Source organism: Parambassis ranga, chromosome 18, assembly GCF_900634625.1.
Source record: "Parambassis ranga chromosome 18, fParRan2.1, whole genome shotgun sequence".
NCBI lineage: Eukaryota > Metazoa > Chordata > Actinopteri > Ambassidae > Parambassis > Parambassis ranga.
The window spans coordinates 5,094,573-5,114,639 of NC_041038.1; the positions used below are offsets into that span (position 1 = coordinate 5,094,573).

The following is a 20,067-nucleotide window of genomic DNA, read 5'->3' on the forward strand; positions in this document are numbered from 1 at the left end:
AACACTCTACAGAAATAAATGTACAATGGTCCATCCCATTACCTTATTACTGATGTATAATAGTTAAACACCCAGCCAGTAGGACATAAAAAATGAAAGCCAGTGAAATTTTTTTTCCAATTCTAATTTGTGACTGTGACCTAATTTGGTATACCTTGGCGGCTCCGACCGCTCATGGCTGTCTGGTGGTATTTGCAGTAGATCCACAGGATGAAGCAGAGAGAAACGAGCAACGGTTGGCCATTATAGCCGACCACCTGGGCTTCAGCTGGACAGGTGAGTGACAATTAATAGCAATCGTCAATCTAAAATTATACTTTTTTAATTCTAGGAACGAAGACACCAGGCATTTAAATTTTTTCCCAGATTATCATAATCTGCACTGTTTTTCTCTGCAGAGTTGGCACGAGAACTGGACTTCAGTGAGGAGAAAATTAACCTGATCAGGATTGAAAATCCCAACTCACTGCAGGACCAAAGCCATGCCCTTTTAAAGGTCTGGGGAGAGAGGGAAGGGAAGCATGCCACAGGTCAGTGATAGTTCCCTACATCGTACACATCTCCAGAGTTACAAAGTAAAGGCTGCTGTTATATCTTAAAGTGAATTGTTTGCTTGTTTCCTCTTTCAATAGAAGCAACACTTATAAGGAGACTGACTAAGATCAATCGAATGGACATAGTTCATCTCATTGAAACCAAGATAATGAAGTCCACTGAGGAGGAGACATCATCACACACCTATGCAGAAATTGAGCGGACCATAGCACTGGACCATAGTGAAGGTGCATCAGTCATTGTTAACATAAATTGATTTGACTGTTGATATGTCAGTGTTTAAAGTTCTAAAAGATAATTTTCTTCTAACACTTCCTCTACTGTGTCCTATGTCAGGTTTCTCTGCCCTTCATGAAGACATTGACAGCCCCAGGTCAGGCAGGCGTACCGAGGCGGTGCGTAGGAGTCCCGGCTCAGGACAAGAGGTACCCATGGTATCAGCAGAGGACCTGTCCTCCAGTTTGTCATCTCTTCATGAGACAACAGGAAGAGCAGAGACAGAGTCCATGGCAACAGGTCTACTCAGAACTGCTCAGAAAGAGAAACTACAAAAGGAGATGGAAACAACATAGTACGTTATCCAGAAAGTTTACTTTAGAAAGGCTTTAAAAGACACATTGCCCAGCAAATACTTACCAAGGAAAAATTTGCACATCTCTTGACGTATAACTGATGTTTTTTTTCCAGCTCATCACAAAGAATATATGAGGAATTGACAGACACACACACGGGCAGTTTTAAACAAGTAAGTTCTTTCTTCACATTGTACTGCACCTCTCCCTACAATCTACGATCCCAAGCAATAGACCCCGTGTACAAAGGGGGACCCAAGTTATTTTCCCAGGTTACCTCACCTTGCTTACCTTCATCTGAGCCATGTGATGATGAGGGGGCCGCTGAGTATGAGGGGGCAGAGGGGGGAGAGGATTGGAGCTTGGAGTGTCTACAAAGCTCCTGTTATTTATCCCCTCTGCCTTGGAGAGAGACTTCCAATAGATCTCGCACCGGCATATGTGAAAGTCGACCATTGTCCATGACTGATTATGGCGATAGCCTGACTGAAAGTGAGCAAGCAGAGCAAGACTTTAAGAAACTGTCTATGGAGCTTACAGAAGCCAGTGAAAAAATAGGTGGTACACAGCCACCTACAAGTGGACAGACGCTTCAGCCAACTCAGCTTGCTTCAGAGCCTTCCTCTGATCCAGTCAGCGTGACCACAAATTACACAGTGACCAAATCAATGGGTGCAGGACATATGGATGAAGTTTCACGTCGCCTTTATAAAGTTCTATACGGGTATGATGTTGAGCTGGTGGATTCAGACAGTGAGGATGTATCTGCACTACCTGTGACTTCATCATTGAAAGACTTGAATCAAACACATAAAGAGGATGAGGTTCTGGGAAGTGTTAGCCACACAAAGGCTGATGAAGATGTTTTAAACTCTATGCTCGAGATTGATTTTTGTCAGGATTCGGTTTCAGGTGATCATGATGCTGTTTATGGTACAAGTCAAACCTGGAGTACAACCACTCAGGCATTGACTGATGTCAACCCTGAAATGTCTGACAGACTGGAATTCATTCAGGTGTCACATGACTCCACTTTTGAGAAGATAGATGTTTGTTTAGTAGACAGTGGTATGTCAGCTACAGTGGCTGAAAATAGTTCAGAGAGAGTGCTGCCTCTCATACAGCATGCTCCTGAAAGTCAAATCTTGGTCTCTGTAGAGTCTAAACCTGAGTTTGAAACATCTGGATGTGTAGTCTCTCTAGCTGAACCAGTATCTGAAATCATATGTGATCCTTATGACCGATCATCTTCACCTGAATGTGCTGCAGACACAATACTGCTGACAGAGAGTAGGGCCTCGTCACCTGAATCAGTGTTGTCAATAAATGAGCTGAATTTCCTTGCCCCTGATTCTCCAGTTCCTCAGTTCAGACCCCTGTCCCCCCTCCCACCCCCTGTTCTTCCATGGGAACGTGATGATGCTGGAGTTCCTGCCCAAAAGCAAATATTACTGAGTGCTTTGCTGTTAACAACAGAAGAAGAGGAAAGGCCACTAACACCAATGGTTTCAAATAAAAGACCATTCGGGAGGCCGGTATCACTGAACAGTGACTGTAGTGGTGACAGATCAATCTCACCTCAGTCATTAACTTTTGAGATAGAAGACAGAGCCTCATCCCCAGAGTCTGTCATTTTAGAAACGATGCATTGGCTTTTTACATCTTCTGAGCATATGACTCCTGATTTCAGTGAGATGAGGCCATCATCTCCCGAGTCTACCGGATCTATCACTGCATACTGTCAACTTCCACCTGACTCCCCTGTCCCAGAATTTACACAGCTTATCTCTGAGCCTTTCACAGCTCGTGAATGCAGATCATCATCTCCTGAGTCACTGTCATCAGATGAAGAATATGAGATTGCACTTCTAACAATTTTTGAAGACAGGCCCTCATCTCCACAGTCTGTAGCATCTGTTAATGAATACAAAGCACTGTCACCTGATTCACCCATACCTGAATTCAGTCACAACTGGCCTGACTCGGCTGTTGTAACAACAGGAGAGAGATCTACTTCACCTGAGTCAGTATGCTCAGATATAGAGATTGGCTCAATGTCTCCAACAACACTTAACCTTGAAGACAGAGCTTCGTCGCCTGCTTCAGCCTTATCTGAAGATGAATCTGAATCTGTTTTATACATTGTTGGACACAGAGCATCCTCCCCCGAACCAATGGAATCTGCACAGAAAGAGTTTGACTCTATTGATCATAGAACAAAATCAGCAGCATTTGATACAGACAAACCAATAACACATGTGGAATCGCCATCTGATGCTGACTGGGATATAATTTCTCTGTCTGAACTTGAAGAAAGATCCCTTTCTCCAGAATTAGAGTCTGACTACCAACCAATGTCACCACAGTCAGTGCTCCTAGACATTAGAACATACTCACCTGAATCAGAAACAAACGAGTGCCTGTCCCCAGATTCTCCTATCCCACAGTATACAACATATGCCCAACATGCTGCTGTGATACATTATCAGTCATCATCACCAGAATCTATGCTGTCAGATACAGAGTATGAGGCCATGCCTTTGTTAACACATTTTCAGAACAGACCACTATCTCCGGACTCTGTAAGTGATTATGGGCTGTTGTCAAATCCTCAAACAGACCTGCTTTCTGAGAAAGACATGACAAGTGAATCTACAAAGCCTATCACCTTTGTAGAGGAAGCATTTATAGAGAAGTCTGAAACAACAGCACATGTAACTGCTGATGTAGATAAATCTAACACAGAGGAAACTTGTTTTTCATCAAACCAAATAGAGAACATTTGGAGTGCACATAGTGAAAGTGAAGCTTATGGCAGTCAGTCTGAGCAGATAGCTGCAGGTGCTGAGGTCCTGTCAACTGGTGGAATTACAGATAAGGTATCAAATGCAGGAAAATCAAAAGAGAAGAGTCAATGTGGTAAAAAGAAAAAATCTAAAAAAAGAGTCCTGGCTGGTCATACACCTCGGCATGTTACAGAATATCGAAAAGAACCATCTGACTCTCTAACTCATGAAAAAACACAAGCATCTGACCAGAATGCATCGTCAGCTTCGTCAGCAGAACCTGATGCATCTAAAGGTCAACAAATAGCTGAGGAGTCTTCAGTTTCTGCACCTCAGCATCAACTAACTGTCTCTTTAACAGAACATTCCCTGACAGTTCACAGTTTAGCTTATGATGCAGAACTTTGGAAACTTATCTCTCAAATATATGACCCCCAGTATGTAGGAGAAACCTTCATGAGTAAAACAGCAAAGGTTCAGCTCAGTGGAACAAAAGCAGACTCTTACAAGGCAAATTCAGAAGAGATAGTTGAGGATAAAAGTGATGCAGAAATTTACCAAAGATCACTTTTACTTGACTCTGAGGCAGAGTATAGACCCATGTCACCAGAATCACTCAAGCAGCTGGACATGCAAAGACCAGATTCCTCTCAGTCAGGGGGATCTGTAGATGGTCATCAAGCTTTAACAGCAGACTCCCCGATTCCACAGTTCATTACTTGTCTCTCTGGACCCTGTCAAGTTTATCATAGATCAGTGTCAACTGAGTCAGTGCCATCTGATCTGGAACTGGAGACTGTTTCACACATTTCACTGCTTTTTGAGGACAGACCATCATCTCCTGATTCTGTTTTGTCTGTAAGGGCACTCTCACCTGACTCACCTGTTCCTGAATTTAGACAGTCTTTAACAGAGCCTGTTTTATATCATACATTGAAGTCATCTTCATCAATGGAATCCTTTGCCTCGTATGTAGAATATGGGTCTGTCTCTTTGACATCATTGTTCGCTGAGAGCAGATCATCATCCCCAGATTCTATCAATGAAAACAGACAGTCACCCATTCCTGCATTTGGACAGGTTTTACCAGAAATCTTGCCTTCAGCCACACTGCAGAGGTCCTCATTACTGGTTTCTGTTTGTTCAGATATAGAATCACTATCAGTGTGCTCTGCAGTAAGACCATCATCACCTGATTCAGTGGTTTCTGGCTACAGAGGGGATTCACCCATACCTGAATTCCAAACAGGTTTTATTGAATCAGTTTCCATGAGTACCCATAGATCATCATCTCCTGAGTCTGTGATTTCAGATGTTGAATATGCACAATCAAGCACAGACCTGAGTATTTCTGAACAGAGACCTGACTCCCCAGAATCACATGTGTCAGACACCACAGTGAGCCGATTTGGAAGTAGTAATCAACCTCTAAAGGCAGTCAGGGTGCCGGCCTACAGACTAGTTTATGATCTTGAACTTTGGAAGCTCATTTCTCAAATTCATGACCCTCTCTATGTTGGGGAAACATTTTTCAGTAAAACAGGAGTTTTTGAGTATGCTGGAACTAGAATTGAGTATGTTACAGAGGATTCAGATATGAAAGGCCACACGTCAGAGAGTGGTGTAAAGATGGGCATTGTAGATTCATTCAGTGCAGAGCAGGAAGAGAGAGCAGCGTCTCCTGTTTCTGTGTCAGAATACAGGCCTTTATCTCCTGGGGAAATAACATTAATAACTACTCATAGGTCTGATTCTCCGGAGTCTTTCAATGACTTAAGTCCAGATTCCCCAGTTCCCCAGTTTTCTAGTGACTTTGCTGACATTTCACGTTTTCATTCATATTCGCCTGTATCAGCTGTGTCAGATGAAGAATCAGACCTTTGCATGCTCAGTATTCTTAAGGAAAGCAGACCTTCATCGCCTGCCTCAGCCATTTATGTAGATGAAAACAGCACATTACCCCCGGACTCACCATTACCAGACTTTACACCTGCAATAGTTGAGGCAAATACTATAGGGTACAGGTCTTCCTCACCTGAATCATTGCTTTCAGATAATGAATATGAGTTTTCAGCTTCAGTGGACCAAAGAGCTGACTCACCTGAATCAGTAACTTTCATGCTTGAATGTGGAAAGTCAACAGTTGGAGCAGCAATTAGAGCACACCTGCTGATATGTCATCTGTATGATCCTCACTATGTGGGAGAAGGCAGCAGAAATAAATTGTTTGGCAGTGCAGAACATATTCCCCTTGATTCAGATTCACCTAAGGTCCTGAAGGCCCTGAGTGTTGTTAGGTCTGATTCCCAGGAGACAGGACACTCTGTGGATGAGAACAGATCGCTGTCCCCAGATTCACCCATTCCTCAGTTTTCAGTACCATGTCTTGAATTTCCAATGGGACATCACAGCCCAGAATCATCTGAGCATGCATCAGATACAGAACCTGAGCAGTTTGATGTTACAGTTGCTGCTGAGTTGCGGTCATTATCTCCTGAATGTGCAGGACCACCAAGCAAACATGAACCTTTAGCCCCTGACTCCCCAGTACCTGACTTTAGTTCAGAGTTACATGTAGTCAGTGGATGTAGGGTTTCATCACCTGACTCAGTGTCCTCAGATCTTGAGGATTCATCAGAGATTCTGCCTGCAGAGTCCTGCATTCACGACAGAACAAGTTCTCCTGATTCAGTGTCATCAGAATTTGAGATAAGACCACTTTCACCAGAATCAATGACAGACTACAGACCTATGTCACCCCAGTCACTGATGTTATTGACAGAAATAAAAACGTCCTCTCCTGATTCAACAACATCCATGAATGCGTTTAGGGCTCTGTCTCCAGACTCTCCTCTGCCACAGTTTAACCAAACCATAGAAGCAGCTCTGCTAGTTTCAGGGAGCACTGCATCCTCACCAACATTTGTCATGTCAGACAATGAATTAGAGGTTTTGGAATCACCATTTATTGAAATGAAAGGGAGATCCTTCACCCCTGATTCTGAAACTGAGTTCAGCACACACTCACCTGACTCACCCATACCTGATTTCAGACAATTAATACTTCACCCTCTAAATATTTTACCTGCTGAATGCAGATCCACTTCACCTGACTCAGTGTGTTCTGACATAGAGCATGAGGATGGATTATCTGCACCTGTAGCAGGTGAGCACCGACCTGAGTCACCCGACTCAGCAGAATCTGGGGATGAACACTGGGCTCTGTCACCAGATTCACCTGTACCTCAATTCATAGCCAGAGCAGCCGAACGTTTTCCATCATTTATTGAGTTTAGGTCAGCTTGTCCAGCAGTTACATCAGATGTTGAGCATGCACCTTTAATTGATTCCTCTGCAAAAACTGAAGCACGATCAGATTCTCTGGAGTTCTCTGGAGTAGAGCCAGAAGTTGAGGACAGACCTTTGTCACCTGATTCAGAATCAGAGTACAGATCCACCTCACCTACATCACTGATGGTAATGTCAAAATTAAGATCATCTTCCCCTGAATCAGCTGGCTCTCTGAATGAATTCAGAGCTCTTTCACCAGATTCCCCTGTCCCAGAGTTTAGACAGGTGCAACACCAGTCCTTTAACACACGCAGTGAACATAGATCCTCTTCACCAGAGTCAGTGACATCAGATTTAGATGTGCAAATGAAATGTGACATGATGGTTATTGAGGACCGACCTTCATCCACTGAATCTCTTCAATCAGCCAAAAGACTCTCACCTGATTCTCCCATACCTGATTTTCGACCATTATTGCCAGTTCTGCAGATTGATGCCAGTGGTCTCAGGGCATCATCACCTGAATCAGTTGGATCAGATGCTGAATTTATTCCATTTTTTGAGGTGTTTGAAGCCAAAGAGAGACCAGATTCTCCACAGTCCGTTTTGTCTATGTATGAACGTCTGTCCCCAGACTCCCCAATACCCCAGTACACATATGTTGAAACTAGCACATTAACTGTAACATATAGATCCACTTCACCTGGATTAGAATATGAATCAGAGGCTTCAGATATGGAATATGCTCATTTGATTTCTCAATCGTTTGAATATGAAGACAGAGCAGAATCCCGTCAGTCAGGTATCTCAGAATATGATCTTAGACGTTTGTCTCCTGACTCTCCTCTTCCCCACTTCACCCTCAGTGCACCCACATTAATAGAAGCAAGATACAGATCTGTATCACCTGAATCAGTTCATTCTGATAATGAATTTGAGACAGATTTGTGTAGTTCTTGGCTTTTTGATGATAGAGCAGAATCTCCTGGTTCAGCTGCATTTGAAGGTGAATGTAGACCTCTTTCACCAGACTCACCCATTCCTCAATTTATGCAGTCCCTACAAGAGAACTTCATATTACATAGAAATCTGAGGTCCCCTTCACCTGAATCAGTGTTTTCAGATTTGGAATTTGAATTATCCTCCTCAGTGGTCACAGAAGACCACCCTTCATCTCCTGAGTCCTTTCAATCTCAAAGACTTTCCCCTGATTCTCCTGTCCCCGACTTCAGGCAGACTTTGATGGAGTCATACATTAAGGCGACTCCTTATCGATCCTCATCACCTGAATCAGAGGCTTCAGATGTAGAATATGCTCCTGTGATTTCACAGTTTGAATATGAAGACAGAGCAGAATCCTGTCACTCAGGTGTCTCAGACTCTGATCTTAGATGTTTGTCTCCTGACTCTCCTCTTCCCCACTTCACCCTCAGTGCAGCCACAATAATAGAAGCAAGATACATATCTGTATCACCTGAATCAGTTCATTCTGATAATGAATTTGAGACAGATTTGTGTAGTTCTTGGCTTTTTGAGGATAGAGCAGAATCTCCTGGTTCAGCTACATCCAAAGATGAATGTAGACCTCTTTCACCAGACTCACCTATTCCTCATTTTACACAGACACTACAAGAGTCCCTTATATTACATAGAAATCTAAGGTCCCCTTCACCTTCACCTGAATCAGTGTTTTCAGATTTGGAATTTGAATTATCCTCCTCAATAGGTATAGCGAGCCGCCCTTCTTCACCTGAGTCTTTACAGTCTCCTGGCGAATACACAAGACTTTCTCCTGATTCTCCTGTACCTGACTTCAGACAGATTTTGATAGAGCCATATGTTGAGCTCAATGCTTACCGATCCTCATCACCTGAATCAGAGGCTTCAGATGTAGAATATGCTCCTGTGATTCCACAGTTGTATGAATTTGAGGACAGAGCAGAATCTCGTCAGTCAGGTGTCTCAGACTCTGATCTTAGATGTCTGTCTCCTGACTCTCCAATACCCCAATTCTTTATGAGTGCATCCACTGTGTTAGGAGTAAGATACACATCTGTATCCCCTGAGTTCCTTTACTCAGATGAGGATTTAGAGAGAGATTTGTGTATCCCTTGGCTTTTTGAAGACCGAGCAGAATCTCCTGGGTCAGCAGCATCTCAAGATAAATTAAGACATCTTTCTCCAGACTCACCCATCCCGGAATATGCAGTACATGAATCCATTGTATCTTACAGGGTCTTTAGGTCCACATCACCTGAGTCAGTGCTTTCAGATTTGGAAACTGACTCACCTTTGCCAACATTTTTAGAAAGCAGACCTTCTTCTCCTGAATCTCTAGCATCAATCAGACTTTCACCTGATTCACCTCTACCTGATTTTGTGCAACCAATTTTTGTCTTACCTGAAAGTATTGTAGGATGTAGGTCAACATCCCCTGAGTCTACATGTTCAGATGTTGAATATATTGTTATAAGTCTTGGATCACTACTTTACAACAATAGACCCTCTTCGCCTGGCTCAGGTGCATCTGAAGATGAATACCAGGCTTTATCACCAGACTCTCCAATACCTAAATTTGGAGCAGAGGTGACTGAACGTGTCATTGTAAATATTGGGTATCGATCACCCTCCCCTGAATCTGTTGAATCAGATGTTGAATATGCATTGAGTGAGATGTTGATGTCCATAAGTTTTGGTAATGATAATAGACCAGATTCTCCTAAATCAGTAGAATCAGAAATACAAGATAGGCCACCCTCAGCTGAGTCCATACCAGAATACAAACCTATGTCTCCAGCAGCATTGTTGTCACTTGGAAACATTAGATCAGCATCTCCTGAATTCACTCAGTCACTTGATGAACACAAGAGGTTGTCTCCAGACTCCCCTCTTCCTTGGTTTACACAAAATGTTTATGAGACTGGTGTCAGAGAAACACACTACGAAAGTTCATCCCCTGAATCTCTGTTCTCGGACATTGAATGTGATTTAGCCTTATTTGATATAGGAGTCACTAACAAGAGAACAGGGTCACCTCAGTCAGAAATGTCAGATGATGAATGTAAACCACTGTCCTCTGAATCACCAGTACCCGATTTTACAAAGACATGTGTGGAAAATGTCTTGACTTTAGGGAGCATATCACCAACAGGATTTTCAGATTCTGATGAATTATCACAGACATCCGTTCAATATGTTACTGAAGAGAGATTAGAATCACCAGAATCAGAAATAGAGGAAGCACAGGCACCAGCCATGATAGCTGAGTATAATCTCATTTATGATGCTGAGCTGTGGAAGCTGATCTCTCAAGTGCATGATCCTCAGTATGCAGGAGAAACTTTCAGCAGTAAAACAGGCTTCATGCAATATATTGGCAGCACAATAGAATATGAGATGAGAGTACCAGATGATGACCAGCATAACAAAGTATCAGAGAAAAATGAGCAAGACATCACTGCAGTGCTGCCACCTACAAATGAAATCCAAGAGTTTACAATAACACACCTTGCTGTGGCTGAGTATGGTCTTACTACTGATGTTTCTGAGTCACCACCACCAATGATCGAGGAGCGATCAGGAGCAGTTGCATACAGAGAAGCAAAGTACACATTTGAAATAGCCGATCCTGATAGACAAATAGGCTCTGCTGATGACTGGGTAGGTGTATCAGCCTCTGGCGTAGACCATGATGATCTATGCTATTCACCAGAATCCTTGGTAGACTATAGACCCATGTCCCCGAATACAGTCATGACTGTTGAAGCAAGAGCATCATCACCAGAGTCTTTGACATCAGTCAATGAGTTTAGACCCCTCTCCCCTGATTCCCCCTTACCAGAATTTGCAGTGGCATTACCAGAATGTGTGAAATACCTGAGATCAGCATCATCTTCACCTGAGATGTCAGCATCAGATGTAGATTACATGCAACTTCAAATGGAGTCTGACTTTGTAGAATGGAGGCCATCGTCTCCAGAGTCTGCACTCTCTGAGGACCAGGGTGAGAAAGACATGCCACTATCACCACAGTCACTGCCTGAGTACAGGCCTATGTCACTTGAATCAGCCATGATTGAAAAAAGAGCATCATCTCCAGAATCCATGCCGGAGTTTAATGAGAACAGGTCACTGTCTCCAGACTCTCCCATCCCACAGTTTACAGTATCTGTGGAGGACTACACTGCTACTCATAGGTCATCATCACCTGATTCTCTGGGTTCAGTTTCAGAGTTTGAGCTTATGGTCACATCATTCAGAGTCTCTGACACTAACAGACCATCCTCACCTGAATCCATATCATCCATCAATGAGTTCAGACGACTATTGCCTGACTCACCAGTACCCGAGTTCATGAGGATATTGTCATCCTACTTTATGGATCCAATCCCTGTTGATAGATCGCCATCACCAGTGTCTCTGTCATCAGACTCTGAGTTTGTGGCTCTACCTATTGATTGTTGGATTGATGATAGTCCAAGACCTGTGAGCCCTGAGAGTGTTCTATCAGAGGAGGAATTAGACATTTGTACTGACACATTAGCTACTGAATTGGATCTCCTGAACCAGTCTGACCTGCAAAAAATGACAGAATCTGAGATTTTGTCCTACAAAGAATGGATGCAGCATGGAACAGAGGCTGCACATTTCTCACCTTTACTAGCCCCTGCTGATGGAAAAGACTTTGGTGAAGGTTTGTCATCACCATTAAAAGACTTCAAAAGAAAGGAAGAGGAGATCCCACATGTTAGTGCTGAAGAACTAATGGGCAAGACAGCCTCTGAAAGGGTAAGACAGAGAGCATGATGATCGGATCAGTAACATGCTCTTTGGACAAGTAACCAGTAACTCTGCGTGACTTATAACATGTCATGATGAACTAATAAAATAATTCATGCTCAGAATGTGCTCAAAAATCCTGAAGGACAATATATTTCATTCTTACTAATCACTCTTCATTCACTTCTAATTCAGTTGTCTCATGCTGAGATGCTTTTAAAAATGCATGTTTGTCGACACATGTTCTGAGCTCGATGAGAGTATTGCTGGATGAAGTGCACAGTGATGCTAACTGGGTGAAGTGGTGTCTTCAACAGTGCACTGTATCTGCTGACAGTTCATTTACTTTGATCTGCTGTTGACCTTTCACCTACAGGGTCCTGCTGAGACACCACCAAAAACACAAACAGACAATGAAATGCAAAAAAAGCTGTTGTCTGATGACAAGCCGGAGACGTCTATTCCCTTACAGCTGCCTGACTCGAACTCATACACAACCCACAGAGCTGTCACTCCATTTCTACCTGCACATAAGAAGAAGTCTGACATATGTCATGGGTACTCTGAGGGGGCAGTGTTCCCAAAAGAAGCACAATCTAGTGAACTGTTTTCACCCATGTCTGACCAGTTTTTGGTCCCACCTGATTTTGAGGCAGTGTTTTCAGGACATCAATCCCTTAGAGTCTCTGAATGTAGCCAGGCCCCCTTGGATGGTTTGAGTCAAGTATCTCAAGCGTTCGGTGTTTCGGCTGAAACTGCTGACAATGAGTTTTCTCTCGACTTTAAGAGAGTCCTCTCAGAATTTGAGGAAACAGTTTCTGAATTAGAGTCAGAGGAACAGAAGGTCCAACTGAAGAAATCCAGTAAAGGGACTGAATCTCCACAACAGTCAGACTCAGATCAGGAGTTCTTTGACTGCAGACAAGTCTTCTCTGACTTTTCTGAACCAGAAGATGTGAAGCTGGAACATGAGATTAGCTATCATATTTCAGAACCTCCTTCCCCATTACCTGGGAGTACTCCAGATGTGGGCTTTCTGAAAGTGAAGCGTCAGCACACGGCTCAACATGTCCGTCGAGGAGAGGATTACAAGCGCTTCTCCTCTGGCAGTGAGAGTCTGGGTGAATTAGCTTATGATTCAGAGGCTTCACGGGAGTGTCAAACAGAGCATGGCCTCCCCATATGTGAGGAACTTCCGTCCAGAGATCAGGCAGGGTATTATGATGATGACGACTTCCTGGGCAGGGTAAGAGGTTGAGCATGAGCACAGTGCTGCACTGGCTGGTGTCTTACCAGGTGCAGGCTGATTGCTGTGGTGCTGCATCTGGAGATTAACACACAGTTTGCAACTTGCAGAGTAAATGAGGCTGACCAGTGCTTGATGCATGCACGAGTGCCTAACCCTTCCTGAAAACATTGGAAATGTCATGACTGAGTTATTTTTGACATGATGGTGTGACATAATTGTGGTTCAAACAGCTGACGTTTCCTTTCACATCTGCACCTGTTTTCACCTTTTGATTTCTGCTTGTTGTTCGCATCCGTGTGTAAAATACCCTTTGACACTCAGATAATCCAGATCCAAACATATGTAACTGCACTTAGAATATTTGTTCTACATGACATCAGGATTAAAGGAGTGGCAAAAGATTTACAGTGTTATGGTTAGGTTACTCATTGGCACTTCTAACACACTGGGTGGTTGTGTTTGCCCTCCCTGTATCTGGTTGTGTGGGCGATTTATAATTCATAATGGCCTTAAACTACATTACCCATAAGGCAGTATACGCCATTCACTGCCTACTTTGTCGTGGTAGCTAGTCGCAGCGTAACATCAGTTGACACAACAGAGCATAAAAGTCTTATTGATGTTAGCACCCATGCTAGTCAAGATAAAGGTCTATATATTTGACAGAAAGAAACAATTTATCACTATATTATCAATTTGTTTTATTAACTTTTTTAAGGCATAGACCAATATTTTGCATGTTCAGTTGGACATTTTTGCATTATTGTTGACGTCTCTTCATCTCACATCATTAATGTATTCGACCATACAGTTTTATTTTGTTCCCTCATTCCATATATCTATTGATAAACTTTTTGGGCAAAAAAAGTGAGGTAAAGAGACTAGAGGGAACAGCCACTGCCTGCTGGAGTGTGCTGCAGTAACACTGTGTACTGACCTATGCTGGTTGTGTGCCGTCTCTCAGGAGATAGCAGAGGAGCTAGGGATGCTGTCCTCTGATAGCTCAGAGGAGGAAGTGCTGACCACCAGGGTGGTCCGACGAAGAGTAATCATTCAGGTAAACAAACAAGCTGTAGTGTGTGATGACGGGTTAGTGGCCAGTAGAGTTTAGTGCACCTCTGTTTTACGCTGAACTTGACCTCCCGGGTTCATCTCATACATCCTGCACAGTTGCCTTTGTTATTTTGTGTTTTAGCTTTATGTGTCTGCACATGTCTGTCAGTCTTACAGCCACTGTGTGTAGATGCTGAAGACTTTGGTGTGGTAGTTCCTGTAAAAAGACAAAAAGAGCACAATTTTCCACATGAATTGTCTTATATTTTGACAAATATGGGGCTTTAACCTACACTGTAGAATTGTTTGTGTTTTTAGCATTGCTTGAACACTTTCTTCTCTGTGCTACTAATTTGTGTTAAGGCAAGAACTGAGGGTGTGCGTTTTGTGTTTTTACAGGCAGATAACCTGCCAGACATTCCATCACAGACCATCACAGAGGAGAAATACACAGATGAGCAGGGCAACATGGTAGTTAAGAAGGTAAGAAAATAGCAAAAACATTTTTAATTACACTTTAATCATTTTTACAGTCAAGTTACTGTATCGCTTCTCTACCAGATCACACGGAAGGTGATTCGTAAATATGTATCTCCGGATGGCATGGAGACGCAGGAAGTGACCATCGAGGGTTCTCACCAGGAAACGGTGCAGATAGAGGAGGGAGACACTGTGTCCAGAGTGGTGAAGAGGACTGTGGTTCACAGTGGGGGAGATCAGAAAGAGGTCAGTGCCATCACACTGCTTCTTTATTTGATGCCTTTTTGACTTCCTTAACAATGCCAATAGACATGGCATTGACATAGACAAACAGCATAAGGAAGCATGGACGACAGGAATTATATGTAGCTATGTTGCTATACCAGGCTTGCAAGTCCTTGTGTAGTATGTACAGGTATGTTAGGATTCACCTAGGGTGCACGGGGTGATCTCTGACAACATTTTACAGGCATCATCACATCTCAGATGCAATTTACCTTTATTCGTTCTACCAAGGCTCTGTTCACATACAGCCAAAGGCTTACCATGTGATGTTATCCTTAGAAAATTAATTAAAATGACCAACTTGCTTCTGGACAGGTCCACCTGCCCAGCATGGGAAGGCAAGCTGTCTCTAATTTCTGCTTTTCTGTCAAAGAGGTCAGGTGTCAACTGCTTAATGATTAGCTCTAGTACTCACTGGGTTTGAAGTAACTATTGATGACAAAAGTGAATAATTATACCATACTGAGTTGCGGGTACAGCCATAACATCGCTTTGTCTCCTCTCCAGCTGTCCTTCTCGGAGCCCCTGGCACTCGGCGCTGCGACTGCATCAGCATTTGAGGTGGAGCCGGTACAGGGTCGAAAGGTCAGCAAGGTTGTCAAGACGACAGTGGTGAGAGGCGAGAGGATGGAGAAGCAGACAGGAGACCCCTCATTGTCCGCAGATCTTCCCTCAGCCAGAGAGGACTTTGAAAAGGTCAGTGTGTCCAAACACGCAAACCCTTCCTGTTAATGGAGTGTAATGGATGTAATAATAAAATCACAGTGTGTTTATATTTGGTTTCCTAATATGTCCTGTTAGTAGACCCTCTTTGCAAGGCCTCAGTCTTTTGTTTCCCCTCTGATACCTCTTTCCTCCTTCATTCTTTCCCCTCCAGGCTTTGAGTTACACTGGAGGCTTTGGGAAAGTGCTCCTGCCTCATGTAGTAGAGAAAGAGATTGTACAGGATGACGGTTCTGTGGTTAAAAGGTTGGACTGCATGGGAGTGTGTAGAAATGAGCATTGGGACAGTTAGAGGGCATGGTGTGAGACTGTTCTAACCAAAGACCAGACTTTAACTAAGAATAAATAGCCTATTAGAACAAAATCAGACATAGTGATCCAATGATTTCATAAGCTGTTGTTCATACTACAACTTTTATCATGAGGCAATACAAGGTGCTCAGACCACCACTGGGAGGCGCTACAGTTTAAACTTTTAATTTCTTCAGAGGTGATTTGTTTTTTTTTGTTTTTTTTAAATCATGATTTCTATTTATTTCTATTTACTAATTTCATTTCATTTGAATTTAACTGGACAGCCCTGTCTCAGCACAGTTAATGACTTGTGTTTTCCACTAACAGTGGACCCTGCTGTGTCTTTAAGTGTTAACATTTATTTATTTACTCTTTCAGAAGCCAGATGCATAAGTCGCGGACTCAGAAGAGGACTGTGGTGAGGGATGCGCAGGGGAAGCACGTGCATCTGGAACGCCTGGACGACACCCCAGACGCCCTGCAGCCTGACACCCTGCAGCAGCACCTGCACCAACTGCTCCAACGTTACTGTGAGGACGACCAGGAGGAGGAGGAGGAAGAGGAAGAGGAAGGCGAGGAGGAGGAGGATAACCTTGACTGAGCACCTGCTTCCACAGATCCTCTCCCTACACCTTCCACTGAAGCCTTTGGTGAAGTCTTTCCTCAGATCAAAAGGCTTCATGTCCCTTTCTCGTTGTTCTTGCTGATCACTGGAGTTTTTCTTTCTTCTTTGGTTGGAACAGTATTTTTGTGCTTTAACACTTTTCCTTTGCTCTGATTGTGACCAAAGATAGCACCCTTCATTGTTCCAGATGGTTTTGTTTGTCTTACCCTCCTTTTTTTTTAATCCTTTGGCTGCTGCGGAGCGTTTAAGGTACGATGCACCAAAGGTGGATCAGAGTCAAGGGGGCATCTGGGACGTTTCGCCTCATGCACGGGCCTCTTCTTGAAGAACTCTTGTAAACATTTGTACATAAAGGAGATGACAAATCCTGCTTGGACTGGGGAGAGAGTAAAAAAATGAAAGCATTTAATACATTAGCCCACCTACTGTAAACCTGCTGTACATGCACTGATCCAGCTGGAGAATGGCCACCATACAGATGAGATTAATGTTACATAGAGAGTGGGGGGAATGAATGTGTGTATCATCATGAACTCTTTATACAGCCAAACATCAACCTGCTGATCTGTTTACAAAGGTTGTGTGATCACACCTTTTGTCTTCCCATAATGCATCTGCCCGTCTTCTGTTGTTTATGTGTCTGTGTGTCGTGCACTCACATTTTATTTGTCACAGAGCTGCCACCTCTGTGTGTGTATATACAGTGTGTATTGAGAAAAGAACTAGTAATGAGGAATGTGTTGATGCAGATGAAGCACTTACCCCTCCTGCTGTCCTGATGTCTGTTACACCGCTCACCTTCACCTGCTGCCTCTCCTCACCTCAAACTGCAGCAACACAATGACGACGCCTTTTCAAAGGTGAGTTTGGCTGTTTTATTCTTATAGTCAACAAGTCCTGTGGTCATGCAGAACCATTCAAGAAACAGTCCTTTGAAACACTCTCGACAAGTACAAAAAAAACAAACACTTTGGTAAGATGAATTCCTTGCAGGCTGCTCGGTGTGCAAAGCCACTGTTTTTCAGCCACAAGGTCCCTTCTTGAAGTGTGGCTGAATAGACTGCTGTGCACAACTTCCACGGCAATCCATCCAGCCTCCCACACAGACTAAAAACTGCTCTTCAAAATCCTGTGGGTGATGTCACAATAGTATGTACGTATTTAAGGTTTTGTGTGTGTGATGTCCACAAGATTTGGTGACACTAAGAACAACAGCAGACTTATCCTTTATGTTTTAAGACACCATCTAAAATGTAGAGATGCTTTGCTTTCACTGCTGATTTCTTGTTATCACTGTAATCAAAAGATTGAGGCCATCTTCTACTAACTTCAGTTTCCTTATTTATTTATTACTGTCTGTATGTGATCCCTGTAAACTCCAGGAGCTGAGCTGAGAGGTGTGTGTGTTTGAATGTGTTCTAATGATTTAAGCTGGTTACAATACAATCCTCCTGTTGCCATTTTACTTTGAGTGTGATCCAATGGAAGAATAAAAGAAATGTCAAAAGGAGACCATTGATTTGATAAATGAGCATCTTGTTTCCATGGTGATAACAATATATACATATAACACAGTGCAAATATCTATGCGGGCATGTATGACATTATCAAATTATAACTTCAAAAAAAAAAAAACCTGAAACGCTAATAAGGCATAGCAGCTGCAGTGTGTACATGGCAAACAATAAAACTGTACATGTGTCAAATGGGAGCTGTTGTCTTTCTTTGTAACAGCAGCTGAAGGGAGTCAAAGCTGGTAACAAGGCATACTGAGAGTCTGTTAAGCACAACCTAAACACAGTTGTTGACAATGATAAAAAAGTTTACTAAAGAGTTGTCTGTGGACATTTATTTGTTTAGGAAAATATTTCAATAATATCTATGAGTGGCACATATACACTCAAACAAAGTGGTGAAAGGTAGATTAGATCGCATGGAATGTGTGGCACATTCCACTAATGATGTTGACTGTATGGCTTAAAGGGAGACAAAGGGAACAAGGTTCTTTCTGACACAGGAGGGATGAATGTTCTTGTTTACATATCTCTCAATACTATGACTTAAGGGTAACACATTAGGTATTATTCCATTTTCACCTCCTATGTTTTTGACATTGGACCTAGGAGAACAAGAGCCTGAGAGTGGAGGAGAGATGAAAATTATTTCCTCATAGAAAAGATTCAAAAGAAAACACCTCAAAATGAAAAAAAAAAAAGTGATCTGTCTGAAACGGCTGATTTAACTAGGTTCATTCATTCTGATGTGTGGACACCAAATGAGTGCTGAATGGTCCTGTTTACATAACCAGCTGATTGATACATGCACTAAGGTTTCTGTATTGTTTGACCCCTAAAACATATATACATACATATACACATACAGTGCATAATGATATAGAATATTTGAGCCTCACCCTGTGTTTAGTTTTGTATTGATAATATAAATGGTATTAGAACATAGCTGTTGGTAATAACACTTTCAGAGCATCACAAGGTACACCCTCTTTTCTAATGTTTGCCTGAGCTGGATAAAAATCTCCAGTGTTCCCACACTTGGTGACAGAATATTGGCAGGCTACCACGTACTCAGGTCAAGTTAGAGGCCACAGGGCCAACAAAGGGACAGACTGAAGGAAATCCTGCCGTGAAACACACAGGAAGACCACCTCCGTCCGTCTATCTATCCACCCTGCTGCAGTCAGGTGGTGATAAGAGTCAACACTCCTCTCTCCTTGCCAAGACAAAATACTTGCACTATCCAATCAAGAGCAACTGGTGCAATCATGATGGTCACAACTTTGAAGTTTGTTTACACTGCTCTTGTTGAGCATGAGAGGAGCAAAGATTGTGCGATGATGATTTCATCTATAACGACAAGATCTGTAAAAAGAGAAGTAAAAAAGACAGTATGAGACTTTGACGTGCTGTTTATACAGTTTGCCACGGCGTAACTCTGGGCGATGTTGGGACCAAAGAAGGGCTTCAAGTAAATAAACATTACAAGCTCAAAGCAGAGGAAAAAGGCTGAAAAATCATGATCAGACAGGACTGATTATTTAGCTCACGCTGTGTTCTTTTATCATTTGACTGATTATTGCCTACTCCATCTCTTATGATCTTGTTTATCTTACTTCACAACTACATTTAATCCTCCCCATAGTCCAAAATGTATGCGCAGTGACGTATCTTGCTCGGTTTAAGGCAACCTTTCATCTTTTTGTTGTATAACTACTTAGAAAGGCCTCTGCCACTCGTCATACTGCACCCGAGGATTGACCTCAGAAAATTATTAACAGTCTCTTCAAATTCGATTTTTTTTTTCCTCTCAACATCCTGACTTTTTCCATATTGCACATATTGGTAAAATAGTCCCAAC

The 20,067-nt window shown here is 42.7% G+C and overlaps 1 protein-coding gene across 21 annotated transcripts in view; it reads left to right on the forward strand.

Annotated features, from left to right (window-relative positions):
• The window catches only part of LOC114450699 (ankyrin-2-like), a 124,009-nt gene extending 105,621 nt beyond the window's left edge, over positions 1-18,388 (forward strand). For 7 of the 21 annotated variants that reach the window (XM_028429002.1, XM_028429003.1, XM_028428992.1 and 4 more), the window contains 12 exons: positions 199-276; positions 399-530; positions 633-782; positions 892-1,126; positions 1,243-11,992; positions 12,360-13,229; positions 14,197-14,289; positions 14,685-14,768; positions 14,847-15,011; positions 15,558-15,746; positions 15,928-16,019; positions 16,446-18,383. In XM_028429002.1, the coding sequence (XP_028284803.1) occupies positions 199-276; positions 399-530; positions 633-782; positions 892-1,126; positions 1,243-11,992; positions 12,360-13,229; positions 14,197-14,289; positions 14,685-14,768; positions 14,847-15,011; positions 15,558-15,746; positions 15,928-16,019; positions 16,446-16,668 (13,061 nt within the window). In that variant the 3' untranslated portion in view covers positions 16,669-18,383. Of the gene's footprint in view, positions 1-198; positions 277-398; positions 531-632; positions 783-891; positions 1,127-1,242; positions 11,993-12,359; positions 13,230-14,196; positions 14,290-14,684; positions 14,769-14,846; positions 15,012-15,557; positions 15,747-15,927; positions 16,020-16,445 lie in introns of all 21 variants that reach the window. The other 14 variants (XM_028428988.1, XM_028428993.1, XM_028428995.1 and 11 more) reach the window with 7 other exon arrangements.
• The last annotated feature ends 1,679 nt before the right edge of the window (positions 18,389-20,067 follow it).